The 15,155-nt window shown below is 46.3% G+C and overlaps 1 protein-coding gene across 1 annotated transcript; it reads left to right on the top strand.

Moving 5' to 3' along the window:
* Positions 1–415: 415 nt before the first annotated feature.
* Positions 416–13,779, top strand: CD28 (CD28 molecule). Its single transcript, XM_026101873.2, has 4 exons — positions 416–621; positions 7,788–8,141; positions 8,392–8,510; positions 11,499–13,779. The coding sequence occupies exons 1-4, from the start codon at positions 567–569 to the stop codon at positions 11,637–11,639; spliced, it is 669 nt and encodes a 222-aa protein (XP_025957658.1). The 5' UTR covers positions 416–566; the 3' UTR covers positions 11,640–13,779.
* Positions 13,780–15,155: the final 1,376 nt, after the last annotated feature.

Below are 15,155 nucleotides of genomic sequence, written 5' to 3'. Positions count from 1 at the left end.
CAGAGATGGAGTGCCTCGGGCGCAGAACGTGCTGACGGGGCCAGGTCAGGCCGTCGGGAACGTGGAAGCTGCTGCTTGCTTCCACCGGGAAGAGGGTACGTTCGTCCAGACTCTTGGTGGAGCAGCAGCCCTGCGTCTCGGGCGAAGCCCAGTCCTCGCTGTCACAGGAGCAGCCTGCAAAGCCCCGGCCACCGGCGCACATGTAGCACCACGGGGACGACAGTCCCTATTTGGCAAGGCGGGTTCCCACCACCTTTCAGATGTTTCCGAGTTTTGCAGAGGCACAGAGGCTTCCTAACGCTAAAGTCATAAAAAAACCTTAAACTTCCTGTTCAAGCATTGCCATTGCAGCAGTTTCACTTGGCTGCATATCGCACGCTGCGGAGGGGGAGGAGGAGGAGGAGGAGGAGGAGGAGGAGGAGGAGGAGGAGGAGGAGGAGAAGAGCAGCGGTGCGAGTGGCCAAGGGTGCAGCTGGGCCTCGCGGCGTGGCTGGTGGTGCAGAGCCCCGCGCGCCTCTGCGGCGCTCGCGGGGTGAGGACAAGGCCCGGGGCCCACCATCAGCACCATGCTCCTGGGGATCCTCGTGGCGCTCTGCTTCCTCCCGGCCGCTCATGCAACAGGTAACTGGGAAACACGTTGAGCCTTTCCACCCTTCTTCCTCGCTTTCCTCACCAGGAGGGAGACTGTCTAGTGCAGCTTTAAATTCATTCTGCACAGCTTGTCCTGTGCTGGGATGTAAGGGGAGAGACAGAGCGTGCCGGTAAGGCTGCATAGGGAGCAACCTGATGCAACTCAGAGGCTGTTTTTTTTCCTGCCACAAGTATTCCTCCAAGACCCAAGAGCTACCTTTGTAACTTGGCTTCTCTTTGGATGCATTTGGAAATTGCATGCTCAGGTGGAGGGGGTTTTACCCCACACTCCCCCAGACGTGACAAGTTCTGACCACACGGGTGCCTGCGTGGCTTAGTGCCTCCCCGGGGGTCTGCGCGGCCGTGGCGGCAGGGCCTCTCGGGGCCCCCTCTCCCCCCCCGGCCCGCCAGGGCGCCGGCGCAGAGCTCCCCCTGCCCCACGGCCCGGCCCGGGCCCCGGGCTGGGGCTGAACCCACCCAGCAGGTAAAGGAACAAGAGTAGAGTTGCTTGCTGAGCTCAGATTTGGGAGGCTGGGAATCGCTAAGTACCTGATTTCTGTTTGTTTAGCAATCTGTTGATATTTATTAGACCTCTAGCTTTTTTTAAAAAAACATCTCCAGCAACAAAGCTGTCTGTCTGTGACTTGGAAGTCCCGAGGTCTCCGTGAATCTCTCCGACTCTTCAGTCCTGGCGGAGCGTGTTTTGTCTTGGCGCTGTCCCTCGCCGACACAGTGTTAGTCTGTCCAGAATTAACACATCTCTCCAAAGGGTACATCAAAACGCAAGGCAAGGCAAGGGCTGATGGGTTTTGCTAGGATAATCCTGAGGCAGACAATTTTTCAGTTTGCTGGCCTGTGGATGCTTGTTGTTGGGTCTTCTCCAAGTATCAGCGCTTTGTATTTTACAGGGAATATACAGAAAAGAACAAAAATCTGTTTTCCAGTGCAAAACTTTTCACATAGGGAACATCTTTAAAGAGTTGCTTTTCCTAACACAAGAGCTATAATTGATTCTATTTTTTCCTTGTTCATGCCTTATTTTTCTGTAATTCTTTTCCTTAGTAAAGGCATTGCAATTTGCATGAAACCACGATCTACTTTTCTTTCAACAGTCGTGCACTTTTTCTTCCTCATCCTTTTCCCCGTGTTTATAATTTGTGTTTGCAACATCACAATTATTTCCACAGCAGGCAACTGGGTTGTCAGAGAAGACACTAACTCCAGGAGGGGATAAGTAGCAGCAGTGGGTGAACAGTTGAAAAAATTTCCATGAGACATCAGCAGCTTCTAAACAACTTTTTTCAATTGCCATAAAATAAAATGTAGCGTGTGTTACTCAGACACAGGGGTTGTGCCACAATTTGATAGCCATTTATACACTTATTTTGCATTAAGCACTTGAGCTTCTCCAATAGCTTCACTGAGGCTGCTCAACTGCTTAAAGTCAAGCACATGAGTTAGCAAGCTTCTCCGGGCTCTCATCTTCCCATGCTTCTTTTCCACCTTTCTTCCTTTTGGCCCCAAGATGAATGAGCCACAGTATGTGGCAAGCATTAAAGCAGGAGGAACCCTGCAGGACCTCCTCAAGCCACAAAGGCCTCCAGTATTCTGCTTTACCAAAGACCGGCTTTGTCCCATTCTGCTGCTGAGAGGCTGCCCCAACAAGTGCTGCATATTCGGTTCGAACGGCAGAACTGTAAAGCTGGAAGGCGTCTTAAAAAAATCAGTTTGCTCATTCCCTTTTGCAGTAGTGTCAGTGTTTACAAAGTTTGCCCCCTCTCCCCCCGCCTTTTTGGCTAAATAACTACTTTGCTACGGTCTCTCACAGAGGCAGTAGAGCAAGTTGCCTGTCCTGCGTATTTTGTGAATTAAGCAATGTAAGCGGGTTCCCACTGCAGCATACCACAAATGACCTCATCTTTTTGCTACCCGCATAACCTCCTGGCTTATGGTCTCCGGGTGTCAAATCAACCTCTAACCCACTAAGGTTATCAGAACGCAGGAGAGGCATGAGACAAGGTTAGCTGAGATTAGAATGACATAATAAATTCCTGTTAAACAAAACAAGAAAACAAAACTCTCTGCTTAGACTGTGTGTGATTAAAGCAAAAGCATCACCTGTGTTTTATGAAACATGGTGCTTCCAGCAGCGCTTGCACCGAAGGAGGAAAGCTTAGCAAAGAGCAAGTCTAGAACAGTTGGAAGGGGCAGAGCTGTTCAGCTGCACACTGAACACCCAGCTGGCTGACCTAAAACCAGAGTAAGCAGGAGACACCCTTGCACCTTGGGAAGAAAAGTAAATGTAGTTGAACACCACAGACCAGCAGCAGCAAAACAGAACGGCTTCACGACACAGCTGTGTGTCTGTCTGTCTGCGTGCGAGGGAGCTAGCTCCTTTCACGCCTCCCCTAGCCCCCAGGAACTTCAGTGAGCCATTTCTTCACTCTGCTTATAGAGACCCCCACTTCTTCCAGCTTCCTTGTTCTGGCAAATAACTTCTTGAAGGCAATTGTCATGGAAAAGAAAAAAAAAGAGGAGTGCAAAATATTTTTTTACAGATTATTTTTTCCAATAGCCAATGATTCATGGAGAGTTCTGGGAAAAAAATCAAAATATTATTTTCCATGCTTTGTTGTTTTTATTTTGCTTTCTTGACAAAAAAGAAAGGAAAAGAATTTCGCTGGAGATTTGCTTGCATCAGGGGTCTAGGATCAAAGAGCTAGTGTTTTACTGACACTATGTATGGATGGCATTTTTTTCAAGATGCAAAAAAACCTTACATGTGATTATGAGATACGCCTAACGTGACAAATAAGGCTTGAAAAAAGCTTAAGAAGCATTTAGAGATAGCATACAGCCATTGCTGACAAAGCCTAAGATCCTGAGAAAGCTTGCAGCATGTGCACACTGACATCCCTGCTTTTACATTTTTAGATTTTACAGCTCTTTGAGACTGTAGACAATAATTTTTCACAGCTGCCATTTTCTTGGCTGGTCAAGGCCAAGTACCTCCATATAGACATTTATTATTACTCAGCATGACTGAACATAGCTCGGGAAACAGCAATCACAACCCTATTTAGGGGAAAACATACACTAATGGAAACACATACTAAATGTTTCAGAGTTTCACCGTTTTAACCAACTCAGAGTGACATTTACGAGAAAAACAATCTTTGTGAAGGCAAAAGAAGCTCCAGCTCACGTTTGCCCAGAAGGTCACCGGCCTCTCAGAGCGCCTGGTGCAAGCCCTCTGCCTTCCCCCGTGCTCAGGTCCTACTGCAAATGTACTCAAACCGCACTTAGAGCACAAACGAAATACGGGATGTTTGGCCTTACTGTATTTCACCCTAGAACTAATGGACATTTTGGCACGATTGACTTTCTCTGTCTCACAGAAATCCAGGCCTGGCGGAGCAGGATGACAGCAGGGCCTTGCTGGCACGCTCGTGGGCTAAGCCTGCCTTGCCCTTGCTGGCACTGCAGCCCAAGCAATACAGGGAGCGCTAATTCTTTCCTACAGCTGAAAGGCAAAAGAGCTCCCTCAGTCAATTTAGATTTGACATACTAGAACCACTTTGTGAAAGCAGATTTGGGTGCTTAGCTTAAACCAATCATGTAGGAAAAGTCTTCATTTAATGATCCACAAATGAACTTTCCCCATTCTTCAAAGTCATCCTGCAACCCAGCATCAACAGCATGGAGCCAGGTTACCAACATCCAGCCTGTGTTGCACAGCAGACTGGGCCATAAATCCAAGTGACAGAAATAAGTTGAAGGAACTTATTTGTTTAGACGGGTGCATTAGAAGAGTCTGGTCTCCAATTATCAGCACAATATCATGGCAGGGACAAAAGGGGTCCAAAGCTGTAGTTAAATAGTGGAGCTCAAGGCATGCAGCTATGTAATTCAGATTACAGAAATCCAGATAAGCCCACTAGAGCAAAAGGCAGGAAAAATCACTGGCCTCTGTATTAGAGTTTTAAGAACATTTGAAGGTGGTCTCTCAGAGATGGGATTTTTCAGAGTTATGTTTCCTTTGACTATGGTAAAAATCTCAGTAGGCTGAGCAGTAAGTGTTCATTTGCTTTTTGTAAGCACTTGCAATGAAAAACAGATATTTTGGCAAGCATTTTTCTGAAGTGCTAATGCTTCTATAAGTGTCTGTTTTGAATACCTATTTTGGTTGTAAACTCTCTGAAAAAGAGAAGGTCTCTTCCAAAAGCATATTTAGTCCCTATAACAATAGGGATTGTAGTGGTTGATGCTACTGCAGCAGAAATCTGAGGAGTAACTCTGTCTGAACTGAGATGTGTAGAATTGTGCTATGCTAAATATACAACAATTCCACAGGAGACTTGCACGTTCCCACCTAGGCCAAAGACTGATTTTCTGGCCAACAAAAATATGATCAACTAGCAGGTCTTTAAAGGGGTGGAATCTAAACCTCACCCCTTGCTAAAACGCCTTTTAAGCCTGTGCAAGAGGCTTTGTTGGAAAATGCTGATTCGATGAAACTCAGGTGTTTTGCTGAAATGTCTTCATTTCGATGAAAATTCACCACAGGCAGGCAGCTCCCACAGAAACCCACCTTGTCTGTTATTACTCCGTCACCCAGTTCTGGGATTCCAGGATCTGTGGCTCTCGCTGTTGGAAAGCCAGCAGGTGCTCACTCTGCACCCAAACAAAAGCCTTCGCAGCGTTTGGGTTCCCTGCAGCCTTGGGAATTCAGCACCGCGAGGAGCTGTGCTCTGACGAGACAGCAGAGCATTCCTCGTCCCGTGCCTGCCTGCTCTCTCAAGAAGACAGTGCTGCTAAACAAGACTTTGCGTGAGAAATTACCAACTTCAGTGGTTTCATGGGTTGGGCTGGTAAGCAGAAAACCTGCTGGCCACAGGTTGTTTTTAATGTCCACACCCTAACAATAGTCCTGACCAACTCACGCATCTCTGTGTTTACTTCACTCCCTGTCCCAGTCTTTTTTGTTTCATGTCGTACCACTGCTGTGCCAGGCTATACCTAGCAGAGGGCTTCCGAGTCAGTCTCCAAACTTCCTGCTAAACCAGCAGTAGCTCTTGAAAGAAACCTGGCTTGTTCTTCTCTCAAGAGAAATGGTCTTATAGACCCTCTCACCAGCTTACAGATACCTAGAGCTGCCGGGAATTTTTCAGCTACACAGTGATGAGAGAGTGGGAGCTGGCTGCGGAGTGGCAATTCAGCAAAACCAGCAGCAAACCTTGATCAGGAAAGCTTCTAACAGCGAGAATGGCATTTCAGATAGAAGAATGGGAACAAGAGCCCAGGACAGCCAGGTGGAGTCAATGCTTTCACTCTGGATGTGGAAGACCCACACTCATGCCCATCTACTGTTTTGATTCAGAGCAGGGATTACACCTGCATCTCCCCCAACCCAGGTGACAGCTGTAGCCACCATGTATGTTCATTGCCTTCACCCTCAACTCTCATAGTGAATGTTGTACAATGTGAAACAGTTGCAACAAAAAAGAAAGAATAGCTTCATAGCATCTTTGTATGCACTTTGTGGCATTTGGAGCTGATGCTTTCTGGATCTGTGTGAGTGATATGTCAACTGTATGAATGTGTTTGTTTTCTGTGTCTTATGTTTTACATGTCTGTTTCTGAAAGCAGTGCACTGGACCAGATGACTCAAGTGGTCTCTCCCAGTCCTATGTTCCTGCAGCCACCTAGAAGCCAAGTCTCTCACCTGTAATGTGGGACACAGGCTTATATCCTTGACCTAAGTCAAGCAGAGCACGGAACTGCACTTGGGTTGCCTTCGCCCCAAAGGAATGTCCTTCTAAAGAGATGGGGGTACTTCCTCTTCGTGTGCACATGTGAACACAGATTTTGCTCATAGACAGCCATTTAGTCCTAAATATTATTAAACACTTGTTTTCTGGGTATTCTGGATCTGGCTTCCTCCCCCCACCATTTCCCTTATCAGCCTGTTCAAAGTCTCCTTCAGATAGATTAAGTGGAAGGGATACGGGTTTTGCAGCAGATTTTGAGGAAGCGAGATGCCAGTTGCCATTCTCTCAGCCACAGCAATTCCCAAGGATCTACCAAAGGCTGCTGAGACCTCATACAAGAACTGTGGCTGATAAATGAGTTGAGCTTTCAGGAAGATTTGTATGGTTTTACACACACATGAAAGGGTTGTCCTTCTGGCAAGTTCCTAGCTTAAGATTCAAAACTTCCTTTTTCTTACAGGTCACCATTTGATGAGTGGGGCCTCAGTTGTATAGGATGATTTTTCTTGGAAGAAGTTGTCTTTCTGCATAGTCCTTGTGGTGTTTCACTGTTTGGCAGATGGTAGCAGAGTTCTGTATGTCAGAAAACATTTCCTGTTTATGTATCAGACCAGTCAATCCAAACTGAATTACGCCTTCATGTGACATGTTTTTTGCAGGCCATTCAAGTGCTAAGTGCCAGTGCAGTGTCAAGTTAGTGATCTCCTGGGTCCTTTGGGAGATTAAGAATCTACTTCAGCTGCTAACTAGAGAAGTGACTTTTTACTGAAGTGATAGCAGTTTACGCTTTTAATGTTCATCGTCCAAGGTCCAAACCCTTGAAGAGTTTGCAGGTGGAATTTGCTGAACCATTTCAAGTCTGCCCTTGGATTAAAAAGCAAGGGTAGAAATAATATTCTTATTTCTAACAGATAAACTAAGCATTACATTCATTGTATTTCTACTCCATGGTATTCCCTGGGAACGTACTTACTATGAAAAGGATAGACTAGAATGGTCTTACATACATATATATATATATATATATATATATTTATACACACACACACACACACACACACACACACACACAGAGAGTAGCCTTTTGACTCTCAATGTTAAATCTTAGTTACCTGGGCCTCTTTCTGTACTAATGTTCTGACTGAAGAAAAACTCCCTTGACCTCACAGGGTCCCCTAGTGACTGTGTAATTATTTATATGAAGGGGAACGGCTGCAACAAGAGCTCCTGTGAGAACTGCTCCTGCAGCTCAGACGTTACGTACTCCTTAGGAGGGAGTGTCAGCCGGGCAGACGGGGAGGAGAGTTGCAGAGGAGGATGTGTGGTTCTGAAGTCTCATACTGTATTTTATAAACAAGTGTTTTTTTCCACCTCCCCCCCTTCCAGAAAACAAGATTTTAGTGGCTCAGCATCCTTTGCTCACTGTAGAAAACAAAACAGCGACTCTGGTCTGCAACTACACGTACAATGGGACGGGGAAGGAGTTCCGAGCTTCGCTGCACAAGGGCACAGACAGTGCAGCTGAGGTCTGCTTTGTCTCATGGAACATGACCAAAATTAGCAGTAATTCAAATAAAGAATTCAACTGCAAGGGCATTCATGATAAAGACAAAGTAATCTTCAAACTTTGGAATATGACTGCCAACCAAACCGACATTTACTTCTGCAAAATCGAGGTCATGTATCCACCCCCATATGTCTACAACGAGAAGAGCAATGGGACCGTCATTCATGTGACAGGTAAGCTGGGAAATCTCTGTAGGCCTACGCACATTCCCCACACGAAGGCTTGAGGCAATATGTTTCCTTCCCAGGAACCAGATACGTGGGTTGCCCATTAAGACTAAATTCCTGATCCCTGGAGAAGACATCTCAATATGGTGCCTGATATGGTTGATACACAGGGCATGTTAGAGCAAAGAGTAAATAAGCAGAGGCTAAGGTTGTTGCTTTTATGTGCTTTAAGTTGTCTTTGTTCTCTTCCTTAAAGAGACACCCATCCAAATACAAGAGCCTCAGTCTGCAAGCTCTTACTGGATTATGGTGGCAGTGACTGGAGTTCTTGCTTTCTACAGTACGCTAATAACTGCAGTCTTCATTAACTACTGGGTAAGAAACCACTTTTCTCTCCTTTGCTCTGTACGCTCTTTGGCCCTAGTATGTTCCTCAGACTACGCGTGCTGTATTTACTACAGTTCACTGATATCCCTCACTTCAGGACAACAGTGCCTCTTCACCCTGGCTACATGTGCACACCCACGCTCTGCCCAAGACAAGCTGAAAGCCCAGATGCTCTCCGGGTGGGCTGTCAGGCCTCCGCAGTAGAGCTCTAAAGCAAACAGAAATATCGCAGCATTTGCCGTGCCCTGCACACCAGCAATATTGGAACACTGTCTCCAGCTCTTATAATTGTCCATGTCAGGGAAGCCTAACACTACAAGCATCCCCCGGCAAAACCAAAACCCTCTGGGACTATTCTGACAGAAGGGGTTCACCTGCAGTAAAGCAGTCTTCAGGGACCAGGAATTGGCCCAAGACCATCCACATTGGTGTCTTGTGCCTTTCCAGCAATTCCCTCAAGTACCACTATTCCTGGCAGCTGGCCTGCAAGAGAATGGGGGCACCGGGATCTCACTAGTCTCTCCTCTGGTCCTGTATATTAACCCTGAGAAGGCAGAGACATTCTTATGGCTCATTATTTTTGCTTTCTAACCTCTCTGGAGAGCTGGCTGGCTCAGGTCCCATCCAATTTTGCCTGGTCCAACACCCAGGCCTGCTGGAGTAACGCAAGAGTGAGCTGGTGATGCAGAGGCAGCTGGAGGCCACCTTTGCTGAAAGAGTCTTAGGACCACAGTCTCCCAGAGCTTAGTTTACACTATTTCCCTCACATGGGGGAGACTGGAACGATGAGTGTGAAGAACTCTGTTCCTTGCATTGTCTTTCCCCTGAATCTCTGTGATTAAATATCTATTTTCAATACGTTACAAGGTAGCCTATCTAAAGGGCCCAGAGTCCCTGACAGGTTCAGCACCGCATGGATACAGAAAACCACTCTCTCTGCTAGCTGAAGTTCTGGCCGATATCTTTTTCATCAAAATACACTTGTTCAATGCATGCCTTTTTCTACTGGAAAAGAGGCTGGATCAGGAATTGCCATATGAAAATGCAAAGCCAGGTTAGGCGGTTCTTCTTTGCGTCTTACTGCAGCGGCGGCCTCACAGCGGAGCTAAGAGGATTACAGGCGATGGCTGCGGGTGCCACAGTGCTGTGCTGTAGTGGCTCTGCCCTGACGAGATGCTGTAGTTCCAAATCCATCATTCGGAATCTGAGCCATTTCTCTCCACTCTTTGCATTTGGTACCTAACGGCCACGCACTGCGCTGCTAAGATGTCTGCTCCTAGCAAGGCTGACAAGGCTGCACTGTGATGTGTGCTGCTTGCTGCATCCGTTTTTACCTGCTATTATTGCTGCTGCTGGTATTCTCCTGATAACACATACTCTGAGTGTGGATGTACTTGGAGTGCTGTTGAATGTAAATAAAGCTGCCTAGAAGAGATTACAGATGTTAAAAAAATGGCCTAAAAATGATACTTGACAGCCACAGCAAGCCTGTTTCACTTGAGTTCCTGAAAGCAGCTGAAGATTTGTCTATTTTCTTACAGTTCTGCCTTCCCTGGAGAAAAACTGCTTTCCTTTCCAAAAGCAGCAGTCTTTCATCCCAGAACAGCCTAGCATTCACTCATGCTAGTAAAATGTATTTCTCTCATGCAAAATTAACTCTTTGATTTTAATAGGTGAATTAAAAATTCTGAATTATGGAGATAAGCACATGCAACTAAAGCTTTTCTTTCTAATGATTTACATGCACCAACTACATTGCATAACTTAAGTAGCATGCAATTTACACTCAACACCTTGTGTGTGTGCATATATATATGTAATATTAATAACAAAAAGATTAAATAATCTCACAGTAACTAACTTTCCCACTCTGCAGGCACAACACAATTCAGCCATCAGATTTTCTAACGCAAACCAATTCCACAACATCATACCTACCACAGTAGGTGCATACATTTGTACACAAACACATAGGTAGGCATGTATAGAGGAAGGAAATTTCAGTAAAAAAAGAGATAAGAAAAAAAGAAGTATAATTAGTGCTGAGAGAGAGAATGGAAATACTTTATGTGGTCACTCCTGAAGGAGCACTTAAGCCACACCAGCACACTAACCTGTGCTGCCATAGCCACAGGCTCCCTCTGATTATAGGCAAATAACTTCACCTGCCTTCTGCTTCTGCTGCTCGTTTTTGTAGAAGAGATGATGCTTTTCTGTCTCACAGGGGCATTATAAGGCAGGAATTCAACAGTGGAAATGAGCTTTCTGAGGCCCAGTTAATGAGACAGATTAAAGATTAACATCAGCTCTGCTTCTTTTGCCTCCTGAAGAGATGCTCCTAGCAGCACATACATATTCCTGCCAGAAGTGGTAGGTAAACCATGGCATACACAGCCTGAGCTGATTTTATTCTGTTTGAGTTAAGCAAATTCCTTTTCTCCTCCTATTAAGCGAGGACAGCCTTCACTGCTTAGGCTGTTCTGCTTGTGCTGAGTGGTTGCACAGCTGAGAACTGGGGGTGAGAGCAAGCAGTCTGCATCCTCTGCTTGCAGCATTCGTCCACCTGTAGAGCTAACGCTGTAAATCTCTCAGCAGATAGGCTGGACTTGTGCTCAGGTTGGGCAAATTCACAGATGATTTTATGAGAACGTGTTGTAATTCTGTGAATGTTATTTAGAGCTGAGGCTTCCTTATAAATAGGCCTGCTTCCCTGAGCCAGGGCCCAGGGCTAGAAACATCAGCAGTAAATATAGCTGATGGTTGGTGGGACCATTTATTAATTCAAAAGAAGGAAAAATTTATCAAATCCATTATTATTTTTTCTCAGATCTTATTAACACTCAAAAACTCCCTGTGCAAAGGCTCCCCCTCCACACACACACACTCTTCCTTTTTCTCCTTTTTTTAGATGTTCACCAGGCAGGACAGACTAATTGCAGAAATATTTTCACACTTTTTTTCTCCCTTCTCCCACAGCAAAAAAGCAAGGAGAAAATGTATCATCAGAGTGACTACATGAACATGACTCCCCGGCATCCACCTTACCAGAAGAACAAGGGTTACCCGTCCTACGCGCCCACGCGAGACTACACTGCATACCGCTCCTGGCAGCCGTGATCCCCACCGTCCGACCCACCCGCACCCCGGGGTGCTCCTCGTCGTCACTTGCGCCTGGACATGGAAGGACAGCCAGTCATTTCTCATCATGTTTGTTGTCATCGATCATGGATACCTACACCATGGCAAGTATTGGCTAAACTTCGACGGTATGCACAAAGGAAAAAAAAGCAAACATGAAAAATTGAAAATTTAAACAAGGATTGTTTTCCACAACGGCTGAAAATGAGATACGACTTGTGTTGAAGGTTGAGAGTGGGTAAGACAGACAGATGGCATCGGACCTCCAAGCTGGTCTCCTCTTAACACTTGTGATTTTGCTCAGCTGTTGGGAGAACCAGGACTTCTGACCTTTCCCAATAACTGTTGCCTCAGATTTAACCCTTAATTTCTTTTCCTGTATATCTAATCCTCAGAAATGCAACCCATATTGCTGTTAAAACTGGCAAAATGCAGAAAACCACAATTCCCCCCACTCCCCAAGACAGGGCACAGTCTGAAGTTCAAAACACATGTTCAGAAAAAGAGAGGGAAAAGTCAGCCAGAGGTATCCGGGCTATCAGGTTAGGACACAAATGGGCTGTCTGGACAAACCAAGATTGATGGAAAACCACTAAACCTTCAACACGTGAGTCCTTAGGTTGGTCATTTCATAAATCTGACTAAGATGATTTGAAGCCATGATCAAACAACTCCACGGAGTGAGAAAGCAACTAACCTGAAGATAAAAGCAAGACAAGCCGGAGAGGAAGAGAGATCTGTTGTCATCACGAAACGCCCCTTTTGCATTACGTTTGCCTACAGCAAGGGAGCGCAAGGCCTGCAGCGAAGTCGCGTGGGAAGCATTAGAACGCACCGAGGTCAGATTTTGAGGACAGCTTTACTCTTCTGCTGAATTTTTACTTCTACCCAAAAGACACTCACTCAGCTGAGTCCTCCTGAAAATCTGTCCGCTTCTGATACCAACGTTGTATCAGAGCTCTTCTGAAAATCTCGGTCCAGTTACAAGCGAATAAAGATAACTTGAAAATTCTTCCCTCAGCACCCAGTTTTTTGGGTGTGAGAAGGTCCTCAGTTCCTACCACAGCCAACAGGGTCTGCAAGTGCTCAGCCACTTGCAGGGACTGCTCTGGGCACCTTGAGGAACTTTGTGCTGGCTGGAGATTACTTTGTTACCTAAAGAGGTTTTCAGGGATGCTCCATGCAGGATGGGGTCTTCAGCAAAACTTACGTCATTCCTTTAATTAAGCATGTTTACATTAGCAAGGAATCCTACACTGTGATTGGGGTGGTCGTAACGTAAAATCTTTTCTGATGCTGAGGAGATGAGATTTATTTTTTAGGGACTACTGAACAAACAATTAAATGAAAATAAATCCATATTTCCACCTTGAAATAAAAATCAAGATCATCCAACACTTACTTTACTCCAAAACTGGAAAAAAGATTCTTTCTATCTTGGAGAGGAAATGACAAAAATAGCGATGTGGAAGGGTGGCAACAATCTGCTTTGACATTTTAACCCAAGTACAAATTTCGGCACTTCCAAATGGGAAGTTTTATCCGCGTTTGCTGACCAGACCAGGCCCAAACCCTTCATTCAGCCACGCCGACGCGCGCCGCGCTCCCGGACGGTGCCGGCTCGCCGCCGGGCCCCCTGCCCCCACCACAGGCGCGCGACCCCCGAGCGGGGACACGACCGCCGTGCGCCCGCCGCGGGGGAGAGGGGCACACCGCCACGTCGGGTCGCGCGGGCTCCTCTGGCCGCCCGGCAGCAGGCCGGGGCGCGGCCTCGGCGGTCTCGCGGTGCCGTCGCTGCGTAACGCAGCCGGCACGGGCGCTCTCGGCCCCGCGCGCAGCCAGAAACCTCACCTGCTCGCGCGCGTGCAGGGCCAGAGGGCAAACGTGCAGCGCAAGCCGGCATAAAACAGGGTCAACGTTCCTCGTTTGAACTGCATACGTACATATATCTTCAGAAATGATAAATGTATCTATTTCAGTATGTCTAGATTCCTCAGAGTTTTATTATACTTTTTGTAATCTCCTTTTAAAATTATTAAATAGATACAGTAAATTAAATCTTGAATAAATGCTTTGGGCCTGAGGCTACTCAGAGGAAAGTATTACTTTCTAAAGTAAATGTTGGTATAATTTTTTTTCCTTCCCCTAACACTTGGGTAATTTCTATATTTAAAGCCTACGATAGCTCCCGGAACATGGCCCTGGAAGGTAAGTCCTGCAACATCTGGAACAAGGGTCAATTAATTTGACTAACCAAAAAAAAATAAAATAAAATAAAAGGAGATAAAGGGAAACATCCTAAACATAAAACAAAAATAATGAGGAGAAGTAGGACAGGAGAGGCCCCAGCACCGTGTTAAACTGGACATCACCATTATATTAAAGCACTGGAGGGACACGACTTACACACTGGAGATGAAATACCAGTAAATAGCTTTTATCCACCACTGTAAGGGACAGAAGAGAGTCTGCATCAAAGCAGGCAAGTTAAGCCCAGAGACCAGCTCTGCAAATGCGGATTAGCATATATGACAAACAGAGCGGTCCTAATTTATTGCAGGTGGTCTCAGTCAACGCATAACATGTGAGGACAGCATGGCCCTCCCTGGCCCTGCCTTTGGAGTCCATATGCTGTTTGCGGGATGATGTAAAGAAAATCCTCCCCCCGCTGCTGCTGCTCAGAACTGGAAACTGGGCCTCACGGACGGCACAGAGAGATGAACAGGGTTTTCTGCCTTGCAGACAGGTCGTAGTGCAAGTGCAGATACCACCCTGTCGAACAGCAATTTAACTTTTCATTCTCCTATCCCCCTCACTTGGATTTCAGTGTCAGATGAACACCTTCCACGTCTCGGGACCGAGCCCCCGGCAGACTGCCGCCGCGGAGGCAGCCTGTGCTATCTCCGCAAGTATCCTGAACTTGCACAACAGGAGCTGTCAGGTTTACTAAAGCCTAAAGTCTTGGACAACCCTTCTGATTTAAATCTCCAAATTTCCAGTATCCTCTTCCTGGATCAGATTCTTTAAAATGTCTCTTCTTTCTTCTATGGCCATAAACACAGACTTCTGTGGCCATAATCGCATCTTCTTCCTTTACTTTGCATATCACCTCTCATACTTTCGCTTCTGTGCCAGACTCCGCAGCTCAGGAACCCACCCGCTTGGTTCAGCTCTGCCACCACTGTGCAACCTTCCCCGTGGACCTGTGACTAGCTGTTTGCTTTACAAAGACTGTCTTGTATGCCACATTCCTCTTCGGTCTTGGGTATCAAGTCACCATAGGAGACTGGAGCCATGCGGTGATGTGAGATGTAGCTGTCTTCTGTTTGAAGGATTTGGGCTCTTTCATCTCTCTGATTTTTCCCATCATCTCCAACTTTTCAGTCGTGCCAGACGCCCATGTGGGAATCCCACACACCACGTGTTTCTCACGGTGCATTTAATTTCCGAACATTTCATTTCCTGCGCATAGCAGCCTTTCGGCCATTGCCAAGT

This window comes from Dromaius novaehollandiae, chromosome 7 (assembly GCF_036370855.1).
Source record: "Dromaius novaehollandiae isolate bDroNov1 chromosome 7, bDroNov1.hap1, whole genome shotgun sequence".
In the NCBI taxonomy this organism is placed as follows: Eukaryota; Metazoa; Chordata; class Aves; order Casuariiformes; family Dromaiidae; genus Dromaius; species Dromaius novaehollandiae.
Note: the sequence above shows the minus strand (reverse complement) of the source record. Positions and strands in the feature narration are given on the sequence as shown.

Coding starts and splice junctions, on each gene's coding strand:
- CD28 (XM_026101873.2), top strand. CDS start 567: ATGCTCCTGGGGATCCTCGTGGCGCTCTGCTTCCTCCCGGCCGCTCAT. Junction 622..7,787: donor CCCGGCCGCTCATGCAACAG/GTAACTGGGAAA, acceptor CCCCCCTTCCAG/AAAACAAGATTTTAGTGGCT. Junction 8,511..11,498: donor CAGTCTTCATTAACTACTGG/GTAAGAAACCAC, acceptor CTTCTCCCACAG/CAAAAAAGCAAGGAGAAAAT.